The 24663-nt window shown below is 45.9% G+C and overlaps 1 protein-coding gene across 6 annotated transcripts in view; it reads right to left on the bottom strand.

The window, feature by feature from the left end:
• The window catches only part of Cux1 (cut like homeobox 1), a 324514-nt gene that overhangs the window by 56507 nt on the left and 243344 nt on the right, over positions 1–24663 (bottom strand). For 2 of the 6 annotated variants that reach the window (XM_075976432.1, XM_075976441.1), the window contains exons 12-20: positions 20454–20512; positions 15380–15428; positions 13335–13431; positions 11658–12329; positions 10515–10580; positions 8827–8928; positions 6695–7530; positions 4414–4579; positions 3649–3705 (exon numbers count right to left, since the gene is read on the bottom strand). In XM_075976432.1, coding sequence (XP_075832547.1) covers positions 3649–3705; positions 4414–4579; positions 6695–7530; positions 8827–8928; positions 10515–10580; positions 11658–12329; positions 13335–13431; positions 15380–15428; positions 20454–20512 — 2104 coding nt within the window. The remainder of the gene's footprint in view (positions 1–3648; positions 3706–4413; positions 4580–6694; positions 7531–8826; positions 8929–10514; positions 10581–11657; positions 12330–13334; positions 13432–15379; positions 15429–20453; positions 20513–24663) is intronic. The other 4 variants (XM_075976450.1, XM_075976460.1, XM_075976471.1 and 1 more) reach the window with 2 other exon arrangements.

Below are 24663 nucleotides of genomic sequence, written 5' to 3'. Positions count from 1 at the left end.
GTCAAAGACAGACTGCAGCAGAATCCTGCTGTTTGGGTCTGAGAGAAGAAGCTTGTTGAACAGACTTCCCAGCAGCTCAAGCAAGTGTCAGGATGCACACCCTGAAGGATACGGGCTACCATGCTATGAGGAATATCCACAGACCTCACCTACACAGCTGTGGATGTCTTAGCTGGACTTCCCATGCCCTAGCCAGCCTGTAGCAGCTGTCTCCTCTAAAGGACAGCTGACACTCTGTTGATGGACAATGGCGCCATGGAGTTGCATGACTCTTCATGGACAGACATGACTTGGAAGCCACTCTTCCTGACCACCCAGAGTGTTAGGGGAAAATTGAGCATTTTGTGCCTTAATCTATGGAAATCATTTGTACACTTTGACAAGATCTGCCAGAAGCTAGTGTGAAAAAAGCAGGCAGAACACCTTGTTAGCTATAGTCATGAAAGGCTTCCTTATCAACAAGTTCCCAAGCTGACGGCACAGACAGCTCTTGTACGAGCCCTCCAGCATGCCACAATTTCTGTTGCCATGGGGCAGGCCTCTTCCTTCCCTTCAGAGCTACCTCTTATCTCCTTCTGTAGAGGATGAAAGATGAACCAGCCCAAACACCTGCAGCAGCTAGTTTTAAGAAGTAAAAAGGAAATATTACACAAGGTTAGCAGATGCTCTCTAGTGTGTGTGCTCCCTTAACCCTGAGAATCCATGTGAAAAAGCTAAGTGCCTTGGTGCACGTTGTAATTCTAGCTCTGAGAAGGTGGGGCTCTCTGGCCAACTATACTAGCCCAGCTGATGAGCCCCAGATTCCAGGGAGAGATCCTGTCTGAAAAAACAAGGTTGACAACAAGGAATGACATATAAAGTTGACCTCAGGCCTGGGCACCCCATCCCCCCACCCTCCCACAGAGGTAACCATGGAGCAACACTGGTAATTGAAAATGACATTAAATTTCCTTTGTGCCTCAAGATTCAGATTATCAGAGGACACAAAGGGTCACATCCACTAAGACAGTTGGAACTTGGGCCTCTCCTCACCAGAGAGATTAGTGTATGAGAATTCCTGACTCTCACTAACTCCTCAATACTTTATGTTGTACTGGTGATGAAACCCAGGGCTACATGCATGCTAGGTAGGAATTCTACCAACTGAGTCACATTTCCAGCTCCCAGGTTGGAGTTCTTTGGCAAGGAGAAGGGTCCCTAGCCAGCACTTTGTCCTTTGCCAAGGAGGGCTTTGACAACCAAGCGCAGAGCCTTCTGTTTAGGCCCTTGATCTCTGCAATGGCCTGGGAAACCTCACTGAAGGTACAACTGACCAACTAGATAGAAGGCAGGTCCTTCCATGTTCCTATACCCTGGGGAGAGAAGTGAGCCCCACCACTGTCCAGGAACTGACCAGGCCATGCTGTGCACCTCCAGGTACAGCTGTCAGGGATCTGTGAGGGGCAGAGTTATCTTTCTCAGTTGATATATTTTTGAAATGGGTTCCATAGTAGCCATGGCAAAAGAGGTAATCAGAATTTTATGAGGTTCTCCAAACCAGAGAGTTCTTTTAGAGGAAACAATGATAAAAGCTGTCAAAGATTCTAGAATTTTCTAGAGTCATTTATCACAAGGATTTACCGATACTATCATTACAAAATAATTCCAGTTTTGGGGGAAGGGGATGTACCTCAGTTGACAGAGTATTTGCCTAGCATGCTGAAAGTCCTGGGTTCAATCCCCAGCAATGCATAAACTGAGTGTGGTGGTGTATGACTGTAATGTAAGCACTCAAGAGGTAAGGACAGAAGGAGCAGAAATTCAAGGTCATCTTTTGCTACATAGTGAGTTTGAGGCTAGCTGGGGTTAAATGAGACCCTGTCTTGGAGGGGGGAAAAAGGAGTGGGGTCAATAAGATGGCTCAGTTGGTAAAAATGCTTGCCACTAAACTTGATGACCTGAGTTCAATCCCTGGAACCCACAGTGTGGAAAGAAACAATTTCCACAAGTTGTCCTCTGATTTTGACATACATGCTGTCATACACATCCATTAAAAACAAAACGAACCCCTTTGAGATATACGGAAATAGTTTTGGTCAGGATTCTAAGAGATATGGTACTGAGGGGCATTTAGTCTTGTATTTAGGAGTGAAGGGCTTTCATCAATAAAGCATCAGCTCTGCCACAACAAGCTTCGTTTAGCCTGGAATGAGCAGTAGTTGAAGGAAAGCTGACTTCTCACTGGAGTAGGAGGCCAGGCCACTTTACCATACAAATACCCACAGAAGTGCAGCACAAACAAGTTAGCCACGTTCCCTCCTAAATTCTGAGTGTGAGTTGGAGAGAGAGAGTGCTGGTAATTTTCCCAATGCATCTGTCCAGTCTCTGTGTCCCATTATGGACCAAACAAAACTACAATACCTAAAACCCATAAAACCTTCAAGGGAGAGCTTTGAGGCCACCGCAGCACCCTGATTCTGTGTATGTGTGTGGGGGAGGGAGAATGTGTTTGGGATCTTGCAGCAGCAGCAGCTATTGCTAAAGCTGTCCAGCTGTTCCCCTCTATGCACATGTGTCCTCCCTTCTGGCAAGCTGACAGGCTTTGCGCTCATTCCTCACTTAGCTTTGTTTGTGTTTTCAATGAATCAATGGGATACGGAGACTAATCAACATGTTTAGAAAAATAGAGAAAAAAGAAATGGCTCACACTGCCGGCTGTTCCTCGGAGCTGGGAAAGAAAGCTGGACTGACTGTGGGCCAGTGTAAAAGGCAGTGATGAGAGCCTGGGAACAATGGCTGTGGTCAGGGCATGCATGCATTTGGCTACTGTGGCCAGGAACCTCAGGGAATAGATAACAGATCTATCAGGTGCCTTTGAGACCTTCCCAGTTTTTGGAATCAGTAGAAAGTAGCCTGAGCTTCATGGTCTGTAACTGCTGCCATCCCTACTTGCTCCCATCCTTTACTTTCAATCTTGGCCCCTTCTGAACCCTCACTGAGTGTCCACTGAATCTCACCCTAGCTGCTGCTGGAGTTACTCGTCCTTGGCTTCTCTATTCTGGTGCTCCAGATGGAAGAGATATCCCCTCCCATAACTCCTGGGTCAGTGATGGCTGTGTCTTGTCCCTCCTGCTAGACTGCTAGACTGAGATCCCCTGACTGTGAAACTTGCCTCCAATAGACCCCAGCACCAAACACAGAGCTTCATACTTACAAAACAATGAAGAGATCCAGTAAAGGCATGGATTTTATTGGTCTCACTCCTTAGCTGCCAATTCTACTACTGTCCTCAGAAAGCAAGTTCAGGAAAGCAGGACACAGCATACTCTTTTTACTGCCATGCCAAGTCTATGAATAATTGCCACAACCTAGATATAGCCTCAATGCAGTACAAACTTTGCTATAACCATACCATAGGAATACTACTCAGGCAGGAGAAGAAATTACTGCTGCACATCAGGTCAGTGGATCTCCAGGACACTTTGTGTAGTAGAAGGTAATTCTTAACAATCATGTCTTGCATGATTCTATTTACACAATGGCCTCAGATGACAGCATGGCGGAGAGGGAGAGACAGCTGTTTGCTAAGGTTAGAAATGGGACACTTACTCCCAGATCACAGATTTCCAGAGCAGAGGCGCTAGCAAATAAACATGAGTGGCTAGTTACCTGAGCTTACACAGCCCTGCTGGAGGGGGTCCTGAAGAGATGTCACTGAGTGGAGGACTGTGGAAGAAAAAGGTACCGTTACATAGGAAACAGGGCTTGGAGCTTCCCAACTGCACAAAAGATACTAGGAGGGTCAGCAGGAGTTCAGAAGGAGGGAGGCATCTTATTGTCAAACTGAGGACCAGGATGCTGGATTGGGATGAGGGTTGCTCAAGTCTATAAAGTGCCAGAAGTCTCACTTTAAGGTAGCAGAAGCCACTGCCTGTGACACTTTCACTTCTGAAGTTACCCTGGCTAGATTTCCTTCTCAGTTCCCCAGTGAAGGTACTTGACTTTTACCTATATTTACATATAAACAGCATTTTCTTAATTGGTAACTAATTTTCTGCTGCTTATAAAATTAGCTGGGCTTAGTTTCTTTATTCCTGAAAGCTAAAGATGGAGACAGATATGGGTACACATTTGTCTTTCCATCATTTGGGAAGTTGAGGCAGGAGGATCACGGGCTTAAGGTCTGCTTTGGCTATACAGTATGAGTCTAAGGCTAGTCTGGGCTACATAGTAAGTTTGAGGTCAGTCTTGAAAATATAAACAGACCCTATCTCACCACTCCCCATACCCCCTCAAAAACTACAAAAAACAAAACAAAAACAAAAAAGAAAGAAACAAACAAAAAAACCCCAAATCCAAACCAAATCCAAACAAAGCCCATGGATGGAGGATGTCCTTGTCAGGCTCTTGCAAAGGGTGGTTGGCTGTTCTCACCTGGCCCTTGTTGCTGCCCTTGCACAGGCAGAACACCCTGGCCTAGCTCTCCATTCAGCCAGAGCTGCATCCGGATGAAAGGTTCTCGGCCTTTCTGGGTCAGTTTGCTCCATGGCTTTGGCCTTGAGAGCATGTCGCTGACACTGCCCTGGGACAGGCCCAGTACCTGAAGAAGCAAACAAAGAAAAACAATTGTCAGCTTCTAGAAATCTGCATGATGCTGCAAGGTGCCTTAGAGACATACATGTGGCCCTGTGAGGGCTGGGGGAGATGAAGCCATATACAAAGTGCACTGGTGGACTCCTGAGCACAAAATCACAGCCCAGTGCATGGCGACAATTTGCAGGGGTCAATTTTAGCAGATTACTAGTAGGATAAAGTTTTGGGACAGGGCAGGGGTTCTGAGCAAAAGAAATGATTATAAGCACAACTTCTATTGGGAATGTGGCTCAGCAGCAAGGCACCTGCCTTGAATCTCCTATTGAGAGGCTCAGGGTGTGACCTAAAATCTGCCAGTGATGGGCTTGGAATGTGTCTAACCCATGCAAGGCCTGGTTTTCATCCCCAGCATGATCAAAAACAAAAAAGAGAAAGGGTAGTTTACAGCTCTTACTAGAAAAGGGTGTGGAAAGAAGGGGTCAGTTTTCTCCAGGGTCTGAACCCTGCAGAGGCTGCAAAGTTGTGTTCTTGAAAACTGAGGAGCAGACACTGCAGAGCATTTTGCCCTTTGCCTGGTGTTAATCAGGACAGGCTGGGATACTGGAATAAGAGCCCACTGGAATTGGGAGATATTCCTGTGCTCTTGTATTGACACAGTGCCAAAAGAGCATTTATAAAAGGTCATTCTCTCTGGTTGTACCCTGCTTATAGGTTGACCAGAGGAGAGCTGGTGGGGACAGGGAGCCAGTGTGGGAGTAACACTGAGCAGCAGACGACCGACAACTTGCATGCATGCACTCAGGCTGCTGCCTCTCACATATGGCCATACATATGTATGGGCACAAACACCCCCCAGGGCACAGATGTAGCCCGAAGATATTTAGGGGCCTCATCCCATCACTTTGCAAAGTTTTCCAGTTCCAGAATAAGCAGCACTCATGGCCAAACAAATTCAACGTTATTAAGTCTGCTAAATTTAAGGTGGGAGCACAAAATGCCTATTTAAATGTTCACAAATTTTATTTTTACAGTGCTGCACTCAAGATTCTCCAGGGACTTTCAATTCACATCCTCATGTCTATATACCTCCATTACTTATTGCAAAGTTGGGACAAGGAAGCCATAAACAGACTATAGAGTTCAAGGTCAACATAGAGATGAGACAGAGAGGGACTGGGTGGGGAGGGATGAGTGTCCAAAAGGGTTGGGAGGGCCACTGCTGATCCACTTCCTGTGTCTTCTCTGGAAGGGAGGACTTCTCTTTATATTCAGCAACTCATGGTTTACTCTCTAAAGATATAGGTTATTGTATTTATTTTAGATTTTATAGGCATGGTAAATCCTGTTATCCTGAATCTACCACAGGATAGGTCTAGAAGCTCATCCATAAGTGATTACACTTCCATGAGGCAGGAAGAGATGGTGTGTGATGCTCTGAGTGGTTCTGTAGGCCCTCGTAGTGCAGAGAAAGGAACAACTAGGAGCTGAGCAGTTGCACACATCTGTAACTGTGGCATGTGGGAGGTACAGGTAGGAGGATTCCTGCTAGGGTGAAGCCAGCCTGGGCTATACAATGAGTTCTAGGTAGGCAGGACTACACAGGGAGACACTATCTCAAAAAATAACATAAACTAAAAATAAGCCCCTCTCAAAACAACAATGAAGTACAACAAACCAACACAAGAAAGAAAAATCCAACAAAACAGCCACGGAGGAATTATGTTCTGTGCAGCTTTTTACTTTCACATGTGTTTTGGTTCTCAGAAGGCTGGTTATCCCTGTAGGATATGATCCTATCAGACCTTTTAGGGCCAGAATGGCTTGCAGAGGTATCTCTACACTGCATGTGGCCTCAGAGGCAGGGCAGGTACTGGGTCACCTGCCAGCTTGCTGCATGCAGACACTAATGGACCATGCTTCTTCATCTGCTGCATGTCCATTTATCAGTTACTAAGCAGGACAGCTGGGATACACAGGTTGGCACAAAGTTGCCAGGTTGGCACTGGGAGTCCGTGATATCTAATACTCCTATGATGGCCATGCTGTGCAGGGTGGACACTTGGTCCTCAGGCCCAAAAAGAGATGGAAAGCCATGCTCTCCCCTAACAGTGAAGGCCCTTACCTTCTCCCCGAAGATCCTCTGGCAAATGCCATTCTTGGCCAACTTCTCTTTGACTTGCCGGGTGAGCTCAATGGTGTCCACTTCCTGATACATGTAGACCTCATACTGCTCAGGAGTCAGTGGGGGTACTGAGGGCTTTGCTGGCTTTGCCATGGGCACGATTGGGGAGGAGGGCAGAGGACTATTCTGGGGTGTCTCACTGCGGCTGGCTCCAGTGAGGCTCAGCTCTGAGCTCTGGGAATATGGCGACTCAGCATTGGGCCACTCTTTCCAGTACTCTGCTGATGACGAGGGTCCCTGAAGCTGGCTGCGCTCAGCCCGAGGTTGGCTACTGACTACCTTTTCTTTCCCACTTGCAGCTGCTTCATCAGCCTTGGTCTCTTCGGAAGAGGTGAGATTTCTTCTTTCAGGCTGTACAGGGCTCCACCAAGGATCCTTCCAGGTGCTGCCACGGACCAGCTCACTCTTCACCTGTCGCAGTACCCCCTGGGCAGCATCAGTTGATCCTGGAGGGTCTAGCCCAGGTGCATCCTGAGCCTCTTTTTTGAGGGCTGGGGCATTGGGCAAGGTCGAGGTACTGGCCTCAGGTGCTGCAGGGGTTTTCTTCAGGGGAATGGCAAGAGGAGAGTAAGTGGACACAGTAGACATGGGTGAGGCAGACAAGAGCTTGGGAGTGAGGATGGCGAGGTCAGGCTGGGACAGTGGTGCTGGCTTTAAGGCAGGGTCAAGGGCCGCCTGCTGGGCCTCCATTTCCCGGCGGGCCTGCTGTAGGATGGAGCGGATGGCATCATCAGAATTCCCACTGCTGGATGCGGAAGATGGCTGGACTGGCTCAGCTGTAAGAATACACACAGGGTGAAGTTGTGGTAGGATGGTTCCTGGCAGCTGTGGGCTTCATCCCACCTACTGGTCTAGTGCAGTCACTGTACTACTTCTCTGATGCCTCATCATCAGTGAAACATGGAAATATCTGTACACCTTGTTTGAGAGGGGAACACAGAGGATTGACATACCTGCTCAATGGCCTAACTGCCTCTAACTGCCTTTGTGACATAGCAGCTAGCTTTTCAACCATGGAGGATGATCAATGGGGACTCACTTCTACCCTGGCTTTCTTTTTTACATTAAAAAAAAATACGTTTATTTATTTTATGTGTATGTATGTGGGTGCACATATATGTGGTACATGATAGATAAACATGATAGTTTGTCAGAGGACAAACTTCATGAGTCAGTTCTCTTCTACCATGTGGGTGCCAGGGAGCAAACTCAGGCTGTCAGTCTTGGTGGCAAGGGCCTTCACTTGCTAAGTCATCTTGCTGTTACCTCTTTCTTCTGTGTGTGTGTGTGGTGAACATACTAAAGAGCTCCTGTGGAGATTAGAGGACAGACAACCTTGGCTGTTGGTCCTTGTTTTTCCAACTTGTTTGAGATGGTGTCTCTGTTGCTGCATTAATTAGGTTGTTTGGCCTGTGAGATTCCAGGGATTCTCCTGTTCCCACCCGGATCCCCAAGCGGGGAGGGCAGGGTTACAGATGCTTCTGCCACTCTGGTTGTTATTGTTGGTTCTGGGGATCCAAACTCAGGTCTTCAAACTGTTTTGCTAAGTGGCCCATCACCCTAATCCACTCTGGCTTTCTTTTCTGGAGGATTTTAAATACTAACTTTCATGAACCACATACCTACACCTCTCTTGGTTTTTGCCAAACTCATGAAGCACGATTTCTGTTAATGTCTACTGGAAGTCAGAGTCTCTGATGAATCAATGACAGGCTCTTATAATGAGCACTGGGGTATGGCTAGTTAGCAGTGGGGAGGTGATATTAAAAGTAGAGCTGGGCATGGTGGCACATACCTATAAACGTAGCACTCAAGAAGAGGCAGAGACAGGAGGCTCATGAGCTCAAGCTATATAGAAGACTCTATCTCATGTACAAAAACAACTTCCCTGCTCCCCCCCCAAAAAAACCCACAAATCTAGATCATACTTCCCTCTGCATATGCCTAACGTATGAAGATATAAACTCAGTATTGATTTAAAAGGAAAAGAAAAGATAAGGAATGTAATTAACTATTGACTAGAACACTTGTGATATAGGTCTGAAGATAGCGTGAGGAAATAGAAGCCCTACCAGTTTTCTGCACTTGGAGTTCCCTCTTGGCTTGTTCCAGGATAGACTTGATTGCTTCATCAGAACCAGTCTCAGATGCTCGGATCCGGGTAGTGATGTTACCTGCAGGGAGAAGTCCCAGTGATGACATTGAAGCCAGCTCTCAAGTGGAAATAAACACTGCACCAATGCACCAAGGCATTCTGACCCAGGGCCCCAGGTGAGGCATGGTCTCCCACTCATCCCTAACAGCTACAAGTGTGATCTTGTGGCATGGATGTGGGACCTGCCTGGCAAGAGGTTTCCTGCTGAACCTGTCTCAAGGTCAGTGTCACTCTATTGGCAGAATAGGCTTTCTTAACATGTGAGCTAGACTGTGCCCAGAGGTTAGTACCAGACAAATCATTTAGAACACCATAGGGAAAGAAGGCAAATTGAAAGGCAATGTTTTTTCATAAGCTTTTATTAAAAAGCTTTGGCTTGGAACTACATTCAGGCTCTGTACATTTATTTTTCCTAAACATAAACATGGGAGGAAGGCAAAAGGCAAACGATGAGCCTGAACTCCTTAGTGTGTGTGTGTGTGTGTGTGTGTGTGTGTGTGTGTGTGAGCGTGCACGCTCGTGTTACTGGGGATTGAATTTAGAGCCTTAGGCATGCTAGGTAATTACTCTGTTGCTGAGCCATGCCATAGCCCTTCACTGGGAGATTCTAGGTAGCCACTTTAATCACTAAGGCATGTCCCCAGCCCCTCACTAGGGGATTCTAGGCAAGTGCTCTACAATTGAGTCATGCCTCCAGCCCCTCACTAGGAATTATAGGCAGGTGCTCTACCCACTGAGCAATGTCCCTGGCCCTTCACTAGGAGATTTTAGATAAATGTTCTACCATTGAGACTGAGCTACATCCCTAGCCCTTGGGTGAGACCAATCCTGGCTCACTCATTGGGATGTGACAGGTGAAGAGGAATGAGTGTGAACATCAACTTTTCTAGATTTATAACGACATACTGTGTTTTCGAAATGTATCAACAAGGAGAAAAACCTGTTGAGATCCCTAAGGACACAAGTGCATTCTTCTAGTCAATGGTGGTACTCTGCATAGCAGATACATGTGCAGATGCCCTGAAGGTACAAGGACTCACAGGTTGGGCCCAGACTTTTGTGGAGCTATCCAGACATTGTAATTGTTCACTACCTTTCTCAGTAGACATGTCACATTAAGCAATTTAATAATGAGGAGGACACTTTGGGAATGAGCCACTTAAAGGAGTATGGTGAAGACTGGCTCACCAATGCCTGTGGAAAAACCAGCTTTGTTTGGAATCTGAACACATTATGGAATTTCTGACACATGTCAGCATTAAAAATTTGAGGAAGCAGCAATATCTTTGACATGGTCACCTAATTTTCTCAGAGCACAACTGTTGTGTCACTTGCTCCTGAGAAAACATGCATGGTGTCCCTGAAATGAAACCGAGGATTGATGCTGAGGGGACTGACCTTGGGTATGGCTTGTCTAGCTTTGGCAGCTCAACAGGAAAGGGGCTGGGCGCTTCTGAACCCGTGCTTTGTTTTATACTTACTAGCTGTTTTTCCATCAGGTTCCAGGCCAGAATTACAATGCATAGTTTTAACCCAAATACACAGCTAAGGACATGCTGCTTCCTAGTTACTGACTGCAAAGAGAAACACCTGCCTGAGACATACCTTCAGACCCATTTCTTCGTTTCGGTACTTCCTGAAAGAGTCTGTTCAGGCTCTGGCCTGGATTCTCTGTTGAAAAACAAGTGCGGTAAGAACAAAACAATCAGGGGGATGGTGGCGTTGACGACATGGTCTGTGTGACATGAGAGCTGAGCCACCTGCCTCTAAAGAAAGGGCTCAAGGCTTCCTGCACAACATGAGTGCTCCTAGAACTTTCTTACAGGCATTGGGTCTACTGTAAGAAGAGAGGTGCCAGTAATCACCACTAGGAAGGGCAAAGGGAGGGAGAGGTGCTTGCCTGCCAGTCAATGATAGTGCTCACATTAATCATCCAAAGACATCCAATTTCAGTTTAACATTACCAAAAAAAAAAAAAAAAAAAGCACTGCATTGCATTCTTGGTGTAAACTCTCACTGTTTGTTCATTATCTCCTTTCTGAGTTTTAGTCTAAATTTCAGGGTATTTCAAATGTGACTGAAAACATTGTCTCTCTATGTCACTGCTGACTCTGCTCCATCATTGTGGGAGCGTCTCACTTTCTAGCATTTTATGAAGGGTGTGGCAGGAAGGGGAACTGAATGAAACTTTCGTGTCATTTATTGAAGGTAGGCATGTTTTGTTTGTGGTACTGAAAAAAAATCACTAATTGGACATAAATGATGCAAGACGTTCATAGGACCTGTTCTAAGGTGAAGGAGGCAGAGGGCAGCTTTAACAGGCTCGTCCCACAGAGCCAGTGCCTTGTGAGGATTATAGCTGTTTGTTCTATTGGGATAGAGTTGGATGGCACCCGAGGAGCTGCTCCTGGAGGGAAGCCAGCACCTGATGCCAAGTGGACCCAGGGATGCTAAACCTGTCAGATGACATGCATGACCTAACTTTCTCTAATTAAACACAGAGCAGTGAAATATGGAATTTAGTGAGGCAAGGTGCTGACTACACTCTCCAAGGTCAGAATTCCCGAATATAATGGTTTCTAGCTCCTGCTGACTGACCCTTGAATGCTAGATAGGGTAGTACTGAAGAGCACTTTACCTGATGTGATGTACAAATGTTCAAACACACACACACACACACACACACACACACACACACACACACATACACACACACCACTGTACCAGGCACACATGGACATGTCTCACCTCTCTGTCTGCCTTGGATGCTACGAAGTGCCAAGATGTTCTGTTCATCAGACAAGAACTGCTTCATTTTGTGGAATGGCTCCTTGCCACGGACAGTCAGCTTATTCCAGGGCTTTGGCCGGGCCAGAATCTCACTCACAGACCCTTGAGATAGTCCTAAGACGTAATGTCCAAAAATGCGCTGTCCAATGTTGTGCTTGATCAGCTGTTCTTTGACCTGCCGTGCGATTTCTGCTGTATCAATTTCCTCACCCTCTGAGACGCTCCCAGCACTTTCTGATTGGCTGGGAGATGGGGCCATGCCATTTACATCTGGGCTTTGTTGTAATGGACTTGGGGAAGATATGGAGTTTGTGCTGTAAGGACCTGTTGAAAAAATCGTGCTTGTGCTTCCGGCTTCCTGCATGGCCTTGGAGTAGAAGGACTGCATTAGCTGTCGCTGGAGAATAGAGTTTAGTGCAAACTTTCCTGTAGAAGCCAGGGGTAGGCTGGGGTTGGCCAGGTTTGAGCTGAAAAAGTCTTGACTTAACCCCGCTGGTGAGAAGTGGTGTGTACCGTTAGTATTGGAAACCTGTTCCCCCGTGTTGCGGGGCAACTGAGGAGGAGGGGAGGCCGGCAAGGGTCCCGGGCGCCGACTCTCAGGCTGGTCTCTCCCTTTTCTCCTGGCTGACCCTACAAGGAAGGGCAAACAGAATGCATTATGGGGGATTCAAAAGGGAAAAAAAACCAAGACCAGAATGCAAAGTGTGCCCCACAAAAAAAGTGCAGATTTTTCTTTTTAATTTTTTTTTTAAACAAGGGCCAAAGTGGTGTGTTGGTTTATTTTTCAATTGAATTTGTGAATCAGCCAAATGAGGCCCCCCAAAACAAGCCACATGCATTCGTGTTTGCACCTTTCTTGTACGTTGCAGCCGGGAGAATCCCCTTGACAAAGGTTCTAGTAACACACATAGGAAAGAGGTGACAGGTCTTGGGGCTTCTAGCACCGCAGTTACCACCAAAGGCTCTGCCTGAGGACCAGCAAACACTGACACTTGGGGACCCATGGGATCGCTCACACCACATGCTCTGAGGCAGATGCACCCATTGAGTCCCCTTGATCGAAGTCGCACACATTTTAAGAACTGCAATGCCACTGGAGTCCAATAACAGTTACACACTTTGACCAGCTGCTAAATCCAAAAGCAGCCAGTGACTCTGCCATTTTAGGATGAGCAAAGGAGAGGCTAAGGATGGGGGATGGACTGTGTCCCCAAAGAAAACCTCATGGAGAAAGAAAAGTACCACTAGAGGGCCGGCGACCTCTCAAAGCACACCCTGGAGCGTACCCAGAGGGAGACCATGTGTGCTTTTACCCCTGGCCTGTTCATAGACCAACTAGGAGAAGATTAGAAAGCCAACATCCTCAGGGTGTCCCTCCTGGGACCTTTTCAAAAGGCCCCTAGCTGACCCCGTAGATTTGCTGTGGCGGCGCACACGCATCTCGCTGCAGAAAGGGGTGGGGCAAAGCGGTAAGGGATACTGTTTACACTCAGGGTTGTTAGTCCAACAAGTCTCTGGTCACCCAGCGGCGCTCCCTTCATGCACACACAAACCCAGACGAAAGTTTCACCCTCCTTGTCCTTGACCCCTGGAAGTGAACCAAGCATAGTACGTGTGTGATGCCCATCCACCTACCGCTCAGGTCACTGTTGGAGATGCGCAGCGTGGCATTCTCAGACTGCAGCGAGCGGTTCTTCTCCAGGAGTAAAACCTCCAGGGGCTTGGTAGAGTCCTGCACAGGGCAGAGCAGGGATCACCGTGGGGCCACCTTGAACCCATCCACTCCCCAACTCAGCTTCCATGACCCTGCAACATGCATTACTGACTTGACTTCCACAAGGGAAAAAAACTCAAGGTCCTTACAAAAAGTTGACATGATTTTTGTCTTTAGACTCAGATATCCTTCCCCCATTTTTCATGTGTGTATATATGTGTGGTGTCTGTATATGTACACCTGCACGTGGGCACACATGCATGTAGAGGCCCCACGGTTGATCTCAGGCATCATCCTCAATCACTTACCTTATTGACTGAGGAAGGGTCTTTCAATAAAACTTAGAGCTGGCTGACATAGCTAGTCTCACTAGCTAGCTTGCTCTGGGGAATCCCTTGTCTCTTCCTTCCAAGACTAGAATGACAGGTAAGCCATCATGCCCACCTAGCATTTACATGGTTTCTGGGATTTGAACTTCTGGCTCAGATAGGACAAGTGTATTACCTGCTGAGCCACTTTCCTAGTTGACAATTATTTTCTATGCAGTTCCCAAATGCTCACAGTCTAAGCATGGACATCATTTGGCAATAAGATAAGCTGCTAACCCTGTGAGAAAGCAATGAGGAACCTGTTATGCCTTCTGGATAATGGGAACAAGACTATACTTGTGATGTAGGTTCTATATATTTTAGAAAACTTTTCCTTTTGTTTTGCTTTGTTGCTTCAGAGTACTGGGCTCAGGTGATCTTCTTGCTTCAGTCTTACAGTATTTGGGACTATGGATACACCATCACTTCTGGCTTTATGATATATTTAACATATTGTGTGTATATAACATGGTCTCACATAGTCTAGGCTGGACTTGGACTTGCTATGTAGCCCAGGTTGGCCCTGAATTCCGGATCTTTCAGGCTGTATTCGTGAGTGCTGGTATTACAGGTATGTGATATTATTATTATATTAGAGATGTAAACTTTAAATGGCTGCTAGATAACAGGGTACCACTGTCACATGTTCCCTGAGTTAACACTAAGGCAGTACACCATTAATTTCCAGGCCAAACTTTTTTATGAGTTGATCTTTAACACAACCTCAAATATTTGTTGATGTTGTTTTTGGTGCTGGAATTGAACCCAAAGGACTCACACACACTGAACACACATGCTACCACTGAATTGCAACCCAGCCCCTGAAATTATTCTTGTTACTACTTTTCAGACAGAATCATATTATGTAGTTCTGACTGGCCTAGAACTCACAGGATCTGTCTGCCACTGTCTCCCAGGTGCTGGATTAAAGGTGTTACCATATCTAGCCTGAAATTATTTTTCATCTGTGTTTTCAGCATATGCCCCAAATGAAGTCACACCCAGGGCCCACTGAGTAGCCTGGCAAACACTAGCCCTTTCTTTACTGAGGCTGATTAGCTTTTACTCAGTCAAGTCTTGTTATTGCTTTTAAAGATAGTCTCATGGACCCAAGATTGGTCTCAAACTCACTGAGTAGTCAAGGTGGACTTAGAACTTTTGGCCGCCTGTCTCTACAAAGTCCTGGGATTACAGTCCTAATCAACCATGCCCCATTTATTCTGTCAGTGCTGGAGATGGAACCAGGGCTTCATGATACTAGGTAAGCAAGCATCCTAACCAACTGAGCCTCAGGCCCAACAACAAGGATTAATCCATCCTTTCACCCTTCTCTATTTTCTTTTTATTGTTGTTGAGACAGTATATCATGGAATAGCTGAAGTTGACCTCAGACTCCTGATCCTTTGCCTTCACCTCCCAAGTGCTGGCATGACAGGTGTGCACTACCAGGCTCAGCTGGTGAAATGCTCTTGAGGAAAGACTTGGCAGCTGTAAGCAAGGCCCCTCTTAACAACATGAAGATGCAGATGTGAGCCCCAGGGACCAGCAGTGACCAGCAGCTGCTGCTACCACCCTGGGAACAAAGTGAGCTGGTGTACCTGTGTCCCTGCTCCTTCCGATGGTGCAAACTCCATGGACTTCAGGGTGCTGAAAAAGGCAAGACACATTGTTACTTTCAACTATTCCCTTTATTAGTGGCCTCTCTATAGGCATTAACGCGCTGGTTCCTGCTATGCAGGCACAGAGGAACTAACAACTTTAACAACTTCCCTGGCAGAAATCGAATTTGATAATGCCCCTAGAAGAGCTAGTCTTCAACTAGCAGTTGGTTAGCAAAAGTTTTTTTTTTGCTCAGCATGTAAATCGCTCCATATGAAGTCACATCGGGTCTGCTCAGACTCATCTTACAGTGTAATACAGATATCACATTGTTGCAAGCTGAATGGATTTGTAAAGTTTATAGGAAATGGGAAGTTCTATGAGGGGAGGGAAGAAGGAGAGGAACTCATCACCCACGGTCACTGCTCATGTGCTCTCTGGGAACTGGTGCTTGCTTAGAAATGAGGAAAGAGGTGGGGTGGCTTAGAATCAGAACAGACCTCTGCAGCCCCAGATGTGGTGAAGGACAAAATGACTGCTTCACTGTCTCCTTAGCAATCAATACAGGCTGTGTCCAGATAGATAACTGGGGCTCTGGACTGTCTGAACAAGCCAGGAGCTACAAGCAGATCAGGATCATGGACCTTATGTTCTTATGTTCTCATTGTATGTGTGTGTGTGTGACAGACATGTGTGTTCACATATGTGTACAAATGCAATGTGGATGCCAAAGGTTGATGTTGAGTGTCTCCTCTAGAATGGCTGGTCAGTGAAACCAAGGGTCCTCATGACTCTGCTTCCCTAGTGCTTAAATTATAGGCACATACTGTCCTGTCTGGCATTTTATATGAACACCAGGGATGGAACTCAGGCCCTCATGCTTACACACAGTGTCCCTGTATTCACAGAGCCCTCTCCCTAGCTCTGCCATGTTCTTTTCTGCTATAATGTTTCATTCTGCCAGGACCAGGAAGAAGAGGGGAAATGAGTCTATGGGGTTCTGAGAATGCGCCAAATATTCCCTTTAAAACCCATGCTCCTTCGAGACCAGCCTGGTCTACAGAGCTAGTTCCAGGACAGGCTCCAAAGCCACAGAGAAACCCTGTCTCGAAAAACCAAAAAAAATAAAAATAAATAAAAATAAAACCCATGCTCCTGGGGTTGGAGAGATGGCTCAGTGGTTAAGAGCACTGTCTGCTCTTCCAGAGGTCCTGAGTTCAAATCCCAGCAACATGGTGGCTCCAAACCATCTGTAAAGAGATCCGGCGCCCGCCTCTGGCATGTGGAGGCAGAAAGTTGTATACATAATAAATAAATCTTTAAAAAAAAAATTAAAAAAAACCCCATGCTCCTGTTGCCAAGCCTTATAACCTTGTTCAATCCCAGAACCCACAAAATAGAAAACGGACTCCTGAAAGTTCTCCCAACTTCTACACATGTGTACCCCCACAAACAACTTCTACATATGTGTGCCTACACTCACAACTTCTACACATGTGCCTACACACAACTTCTACACACGTGTGCCTACACACAACTTCTACACGTGTGCCTACACACAACTTCTACACGTGTGCCTACACACACAACTTCTACACGTGTGCCTACACACAACTTCTACACGTGTGTGCCTACACACACAACTTCTACACGTGTGCCTACACACAACTTCTACACACGTGTGCCTACACACAACTTCTACGCGTGTGCCTACACACAACTTCTACACACGTGTGCCTACACACAACTTCTACACGTGTGCCTACACACAACTTCTACACACGTGTGCCTACACACAACTTCTACACGTGTGCCTACACACAACTTCTACACACGTGTGCCTACACACAACTTCTACGCGTGTGCCTACACACAACTTCTACACACGTGTGCCTACACACAACTTCTACGCGTGTGCCTACAACTTCTACACGTGTGCCTACACACAACTTCTACACGTGTGTGCCTACACACAACTTCTACACACGTGTGCCTACACACAACTTCTACATGTGTGCCTACACACAACTTCTACACACGTGTGCCTACACACAACTTCTACACGTGTGTGCCTACACACAACTTCTACACGTGTGTACCTACACACAACTTCTACGTGTGTGCCTACACACAATTTTTACACGTGTGCCTACACACAACTTCTACACGTGTGTACCTACATACATAATAAATAAATGCAACAAAAAAATTAAAGCCTATGTGGATTAACAAGGCTCACAGTGATCAGATTATGCAATCTGTGGCTCTCCCTTCAAGGACAAGATACATGTACAAATGTATGAAATTGTCAATAAATAATAAAAAGTATTTTTAAAAGCAGCTGGGTGTGGTAGTACACACCTTTAATTCCAGCATTTGAGAGGAAGATACAGGTGTATCTCTGTGAGTTGGAGGCCAGCCTAGTCTACGTAGTAAATCCAGGATAGCCAGATCTAAATAATAAAGAGCCCTATCAAAAAAAAAAGTATTTTTTTAAAAAATGTCACCTGAGGGTAGCAGTCGTGGAAAAACAGATTCTCAAACATGGGGCTGAGCTTGGAGGAAGGGGTCTAGCCATGGGGTAGGTATGTATGTGTATGTGTGTGTCTATCAGTAGGGCCAAGAATTGCACAACAGTGCTTTTCTTTTTGTTTTGCGTTTTGAGACAAGATCTTAAAAGCAGTCATCTGGTCTTGAATTCTCTATGCGGCTGAGGATGATCTTGAACTTCTGGTCCTCCTGAGTACTTATATTATATATTATAGATGCATGTCAACATGCCTGCTGCATTCTTTGGCTCAAAACTAGAAGGCTCAGTTTCTTCCTTCCTTTTTTTCTTGAAGCATCACCAGGCTTTTGTAGCCCAGGTTGGCCCAGGACTCATAATTCTCTGCCTCACGTTTCCGAGAGCTGATATTATAGGCAAGCACCACTATACCATGCATCTAGCTTACCTTGAAGCCATTCCTCTATTTATTATTTGTTTGCTTATTTGTGTGTGGGGCACACATGTGCCACACTACATGCATAGACGTCAGAGGAAAATTTTTGAGCTTCAGTTTTCTCCTTCCATGGTAGGTTCTTGTGATAGAACTCAGAACGTCCAGGCTGAGCTATCTCACTGGCCCTTCTTCGTTTTTTTTTTTTTTTTGAAAAGGAAGGACAAATAAGGAAGTCACAGAAGGACAAACCAGGTAAAAATACATGTCACTAAGCTGGAAGTGGAGTTGGGAATGCAGAGCTTATGAGGACAGGAATGGTGGGGGGTGCTTAGGGGTTTACTTAAGAAGCTGCTGGTAGAAAGGGGGGAGGGGAAGAGAAGAGGAGAGAGAAAAGGAGAGGGGAGAGGAGAGGGGAGAGGAGAGAAGAGGAGAGGAGGGGAGGAGAGAGAGGGGAGGAGGAGAGAAGAGAGAAGAGGAGAGAGAGGGGAGGAGAGAGGAGAGAGGGGAGGAGAGAAGAGGAGAGAGAGGGAAGGAGAGAGGAGAGAGGGGAGGAGAGAGGAGAGAGGAGAAGAGAGAGAGGGGAGAGCCTGTAAAGGGAGAGTGTGCTGAGGACAGAGGTGGAGGGAAGCAATGTAGGAGCCTCACCATTAGTTTGAAGGAGGTCACAAGCAAGCAAAAGGAGGTTGGGATTTATAGAGAATAAAGTTGTGAGGGTAGGCTTGTCTCAGAAGATGAAAGTGAGGGTAACTGGAAAAATGAAAGTGAGAAGAAGGGGACACAGACTAGGCAGATAGTTTAGATTTCCCACAGATAGACAAGAGGTGGAGCCCAACACCTGACAGGATCTACAGTCACCTAGGAGGCATACCTCCGCATTCATCTATGAGAGACTTTCTAGACTGGGTTAACTGAGGTGGAAGACTCATTGTGAATATGGGTGGCACTATCCCTGAGTCTTGGGACCTGCACTGAATAAAAGGAGAAAGTAAGTTGAGCACCAACATTCACCTCTCTCTGCCTCCTGACTGTGGATGCAGTGTGTCTTGCCACTTCTTGCTCCTTCACCATGCCTTCCCTGACACCATGGACTATACCCTCTGATTCTGAGTCAAGATACGACCTTCTTTCCTTCCTAAAGTTGCTTTTGTTTTTGTTATGGATTTTGTCATAGTAACAAGAAAAGGAACATTATAATATGGAGGGATTCCAGGTAAAATGAAAGGAGCAAGGCATCTACATGGTCCAGCTGGGGTCGGGGTGGGAGAGGTCAAGAAGGGCCTTGGAGGTACCACCTTGACTATAAATCATGGTACAAAGATAGGCACCTATAGAGATTACTCACAGCATAGACTACTCTTAGAGATAGCCAAGTAGGGGTAAAGGGGGAGCCCTGTGTACTGACTGCACTTGGGGGTTTAGGACAGCGTAAGTGAGCTGGGGATGCCATGCAGGCTCAGGGGGAGGAGTCAGAGGTAGAAGGGGCCAGAAGAGAACTTCTAAGCTTTCAAACGCAGGTATTAGCACTGAAAAAGACTGGCTTCTGGCAGGGAATGGAATCTGGAAGAAGATGGGTAGTTCTGAGTACAGGAGGCCCTATAGTATTAAGCCCTGAGATTTCAATGGAAAAATGTTTTACTCTGTGTCTGCTTGGGGGATTGACACTTGAGAAACAAGCTCAGACTGTACAGTTGCTGTAAGGTGGCATTTGCTCTGGCTACATGCATGCTGGAATACTTTAAATACAGTCTCATAAAGTCCAAAGAAGGATGGGGATGTGGCTTAGCTGGTAGGCTGCTTTCCTAGCATTCACAAGGCTTTGGGTTTACCCTAGCACAGCATAAAGCAGATGTAGTAGTACATGCCTGTAATCCCAGCACTTGGGAGGTGGAGGCAGGAAGACCAGGAGTTCAAGATCACTTTGGCTATATATATGGAGTTTCAGGCCAGTCTGGACTACATGAGACCCAATCAAAAAACAATCAGTCACCCACCCACCCATGCAACCAACAAACCAACAAAACCCTGCAAGAGGCTTGAGTGAAAACAGAAAGTTCTGGGTGGCTCTGGATTTGGGTACTACTTTGCACCATCAGTAGATAGTCCTAGAAGGTCCATGTTTCTCCATACTTACTTCAGCTCTTTTTTCACTTCTTCATAGTCAGCCTGGCCTTTGAGTTTTTCTTCCAGTTGCTGAAAACAGAAGTTTTATTAGTAACCATGTCTTAAGGGAGGCTGCCAGACTTTACAATCCCTATGAGCAACTCTGTATTCAGGGAGCCAACAACATGGGAGCCAGCTTCTTTTCTCTTTCTGTGACCTGGTGTGGGTGTACATGTATGTGTGCATGGACACACAAGCAGAGGTGAGCCCTGTTCCTAACATTCCAGAGGTATCATGTGGTTTTTGAACAAATGTGTTTGACTGCCTGGAGGGTACAGGTAAAATTGCAATTTCGGTGGAATCAGCCCTCAGCTATTCAGTGGAAGGCTAGATAGGCACCAGGAAGAAAGCACGTTCACTCTGGGAGACTTAGATATTAGGATCTGGGGAACAGAGGCCAGGTCTGTGGTGTGGCTCACTGTAAACCAGCTTCATTCTTATGGGAATGGCTCTGACTAACAGGGACTGGCCCCACTGCTCTCTGGGGCAAGACAATGTATTTCCAGAGTGATCATATGATTAAGTGTTCCAAAATACAATGTAAGCTTGTGGGACACCTCCACGGCTATCTTTATACCAACAAGCTTTCCTAGGGTCATGTGGCAAGTCTCAGGTCCACTCCAGGTAAGCCATGAGTCTGCAGGGCAGGATCCTTGTGAGTTATCATGTTTCCAAGTTTGAGCTAAAAAAAAATCCCAGGGTTTCAGAAGCTAGCACCTTACTATTTATGGAGCTTCTAGGTGTCTCTTTGGGTTCTGGTTGAGACCAGTGGAAAACATTCTAGAACCTGAGGAGGAAAGGCTTACTTGGCCCATCAGCTTCAAAGCCTATGTGTATCAGAACCTAGCTAGAGTTCCAAGCAGACTGTTGCTTTCTCTTATCGACATCCACTCAGCTCATTTTCTTCCATTGCCTCTGCCGACAAAGTTCGTGTGTATTTCCCATCGCATAAAATTGCTCCACTTCATTCCCTTTTAAATATTTTTTGCTAACTTTCTAAATTATAATGGTTTTCTCAGGGACAATCAAACGGAGGCTGGTAGGCACTCATTTTCCCATAAAAGACTCTCAGAAGGTGTTCTGAAAGAAGTCATTATTTCATTCCTTTCCCTACAGTCAAATAGCAGGAAGTACTAATGTACCGCCCACCCTTGAAAAGTGTTATCTGCAGTGTTTCGGAGAGGCCAGATGTGAACACACACATCAAGTCACCTCCAGAGAATGGCAGAAAGTAGGAAGGAAGGCAGAAAGAGGGACAGAGATGTGGTGTGTCACAGCCTAACAAGGCCAACCAGCATGAGTGTCAGCCTGTCTCTTATAAGCCAGGCATCTTTGGGGCAGCTGATATGTTACTCCTCCATAAAATGAGAGCAGCTACAGGGGGCCAAAGTGTCCTATGAGGAAAGAACTGGTGGGAGCTACTTCTAGGCCTCCCAGGGCTGAGATTCTTGTTACTGCCAAATGTATTACACAGTTGGTTACCCAGTGATGGGGCTGATAAAAAAGAGGGCTGGAGAAATAGTTCAGTTGGCAGAGTGCATGAAGCCCTGGGTTCCATCCCCTGCAGCACACAAACTGCATGGTGGTGTATACCTGTAATCCCGGGAAGCAGAGATGGGAGAGGCAGATGTCTAAGGCCATTCTCAGTTACAAAACTAGTTTGAGGCTAGTGTTGGCTACATGAGATCTCACTTCAAAGCTGTTGTGACTAGAATCTGTGTTTTTATTAGTATTGTATGTATGTGTATTTGTGTGACTTATGTGTGGGGTCCCATGTGCCATGATACGTATGTAAAGGCCAAAGGGCAATGTTTGTAGAGTGTGGTCTTTTCTTCCATCTTTATGTGGGTCCTGGGGTTGAACTTAGGTTGCCAGGTTTGTGTGGAAAGTACCTTCACCTGCTGAGCCAACTCAGCAGCCTGGAAGCCGTATGCACCTGGCCTTTAATCCCAGCACTCGGGAGGCAGAGGCAGGTGGATGTCTGTGAGTTCAAGGCCAGCCTGGTATACAGAGTGAGTTCCAGGGCAGCCAGAGCTGTAACAGAGAAACCCTGTCTTGAAAACCAAAAAACAAACTAACAAAAAACAAAACAAAATACCTCCAAAACCCAAGAAGAAACAAAATAAACCCCCAATATTAAAAAATAATTAAATAAATATAATAAAATAAAAAATTACTTCTAATACTACTACTATATTATGTATGGATATGGGTGTGTTCTTTGACCTTTGTGTGGATCCCAGTGTTGAACTCAAGTTGTCAGGTTTGCAGTCAAGAGCCTTTACCCACTGAGCCACAAGGCTAGTGTGTTCTAGTTTGGTATTAGCAGTGCTCAGCAGGAACTAAATAGCTTCTACTGAAATTTCATGTTCTAACTGGAAAGTTTTACAGAGAAGATCCCACTAGTTATTTTGTTATTTCAGTGACATTTTTCATTCTGGAAAGACAAAGTGCTAGGAGCTTGGCAGAGGGTGACCTTCAGTGCCTTTGGCTAGGCCCTGTCTCCTTAGATAGGAGTGGCTTCAGTTGCTCCCTGCAACTGGATCAAACACAAGCTGTCTGGCAGGTCTTCTACCCATCGAGCCACTTGGCTGGCCTATCATAGTATCTTTATAAATTGAGTGCCTAATTAAGTCTTAGCTCAGATCTCTTTGTTTTGAGACAGAATCTCACGTAGCCCAGGTGGCCTTGAACTTTCTTTATATCCAAGGATGACCGTGAATGTCCAATCTTCTTACCTCTACCTCTAGAATGCAGAGATTTAGGTATGCACGAGTACACCCAGTTTATGCAGTGCTGGGGACGAAACCCAGCTACACAAGCATTCAATCAACAACTAAGCCTGAAACTTGCTAGTCTTTTCTGTAAACACTCATTTTTAATTGAAGGTACTAGTGACTTTATTTTCCTTGTCACACTGAGGACAATATAAGTGACTGGCTAATTGTACTGCTTCTTCATGAAGAGTGCTCTGACAAAACCATGGAACAGTTATCAAAAGTAGCTGCCTGTCATGGTGGCTGGTTTACTGCATTAATTATGAACTCGGAATTATCCACCACAAGTAGCACAGTGCTGCTGAGCACTTGTCAGACTGTGAAACACTTCTCGCTCACAAGCCAATTTCTACACTTAAAGGTGAGAAGACATGGATGGTGATGAGCTAACTGTAATGTTTGTATGAAAGAGTAGAACATTGGCCAAGAGGAACTAGTAAATATGAAACCTCATGGTGGAGAAAAGATGGGAAGTTTCAACATGCTGGGGTATGAGAAGCAATTAATCAGTTACCTGGGATGCCCAATTATAGACAGCACCAGCTAAATGTATTGGTTAAAAAAAAAAATCACCAATGTGAGGATTCAAGATTCTGCCCATGGGGGCTGGAGAGATGGCTCAGAGGTTAAGAGCATTGCCTGCTCTTCCTAAAGGTCCTGAGTTCAATTCCCAGCAACCACATGGTGGATCACAACCATCTGTAATGGGGTCTGGTGCCCTCTTCTGGTCTGAAGGCATACACACAGACAGAATATTGTATACATAATGAATAAATATTAAAGAAAAGATTCTGCCCATGGACTAGGAGTGTGGCTCATCTGGTAGAATGTTTATATAGCATGCATGAAGCCCTGGGTTCCATCCCCAGCACCACACCACCACATAAACAGGGCATAGTGTGGTATGCCTGTACATATTAGTACTTCATAGGTGGAGGCAGATGTTCAAGGTCAGAACTGGCTACTAAGTGAGTTGAGACCAGCCTGGGATATATGAGACCCTGTCTTGACCACAAAGCCCTCAACTGTGTATGACTTGCTCTCTCAAAGTGACTGTGTTAGCAGACTCATCTGTTTCAAAGATTAAGGATGTATAATATGATAGGAAAACCACCAGCAGTTCTTCCTGCCCCTCCTAGGCTGCACCCTGACTCCAATCTCTCAGCACATCTTTGGGAGTCCCCCCAAACTTAAAAAAAAAATATGGTACAAGAAAGAAAACCAAACCAAACAAAAAACAAACGAACAAATAAACAAAAGCAAACAAACAGCAATAACAACAAATGAGTGAAGGGGTGGGAGACAATGGGAAGAAAGACAACCCAGGAAGAAAAATCCCATAGTAAGTGGACATGGTGATGCACACGTATAGTCCTAGTATTTGGGAGGCTGAGGCAGGAGGAT

Source organism: Microtus pennsylvanicus, chromosome 1, assembly GCF_037038515.1.
Source record: "Microtus pennsylvanicus isolate mMicPen1 chromosome 1, mMicPen1.hap1, whole genome shotgun sequence".
Lineage (NCBI taxonomy): Eukaryota > Metazoa > Chordata > Mammalia > Rodentia > Cricetidae > Microtus > Microtus pennsylvanicus.
The sequence above is the reverse complement of the archived record's forward strand: the minus strand, read 5'-3'. Positions and strand labels throughout refer to the sequence as shown.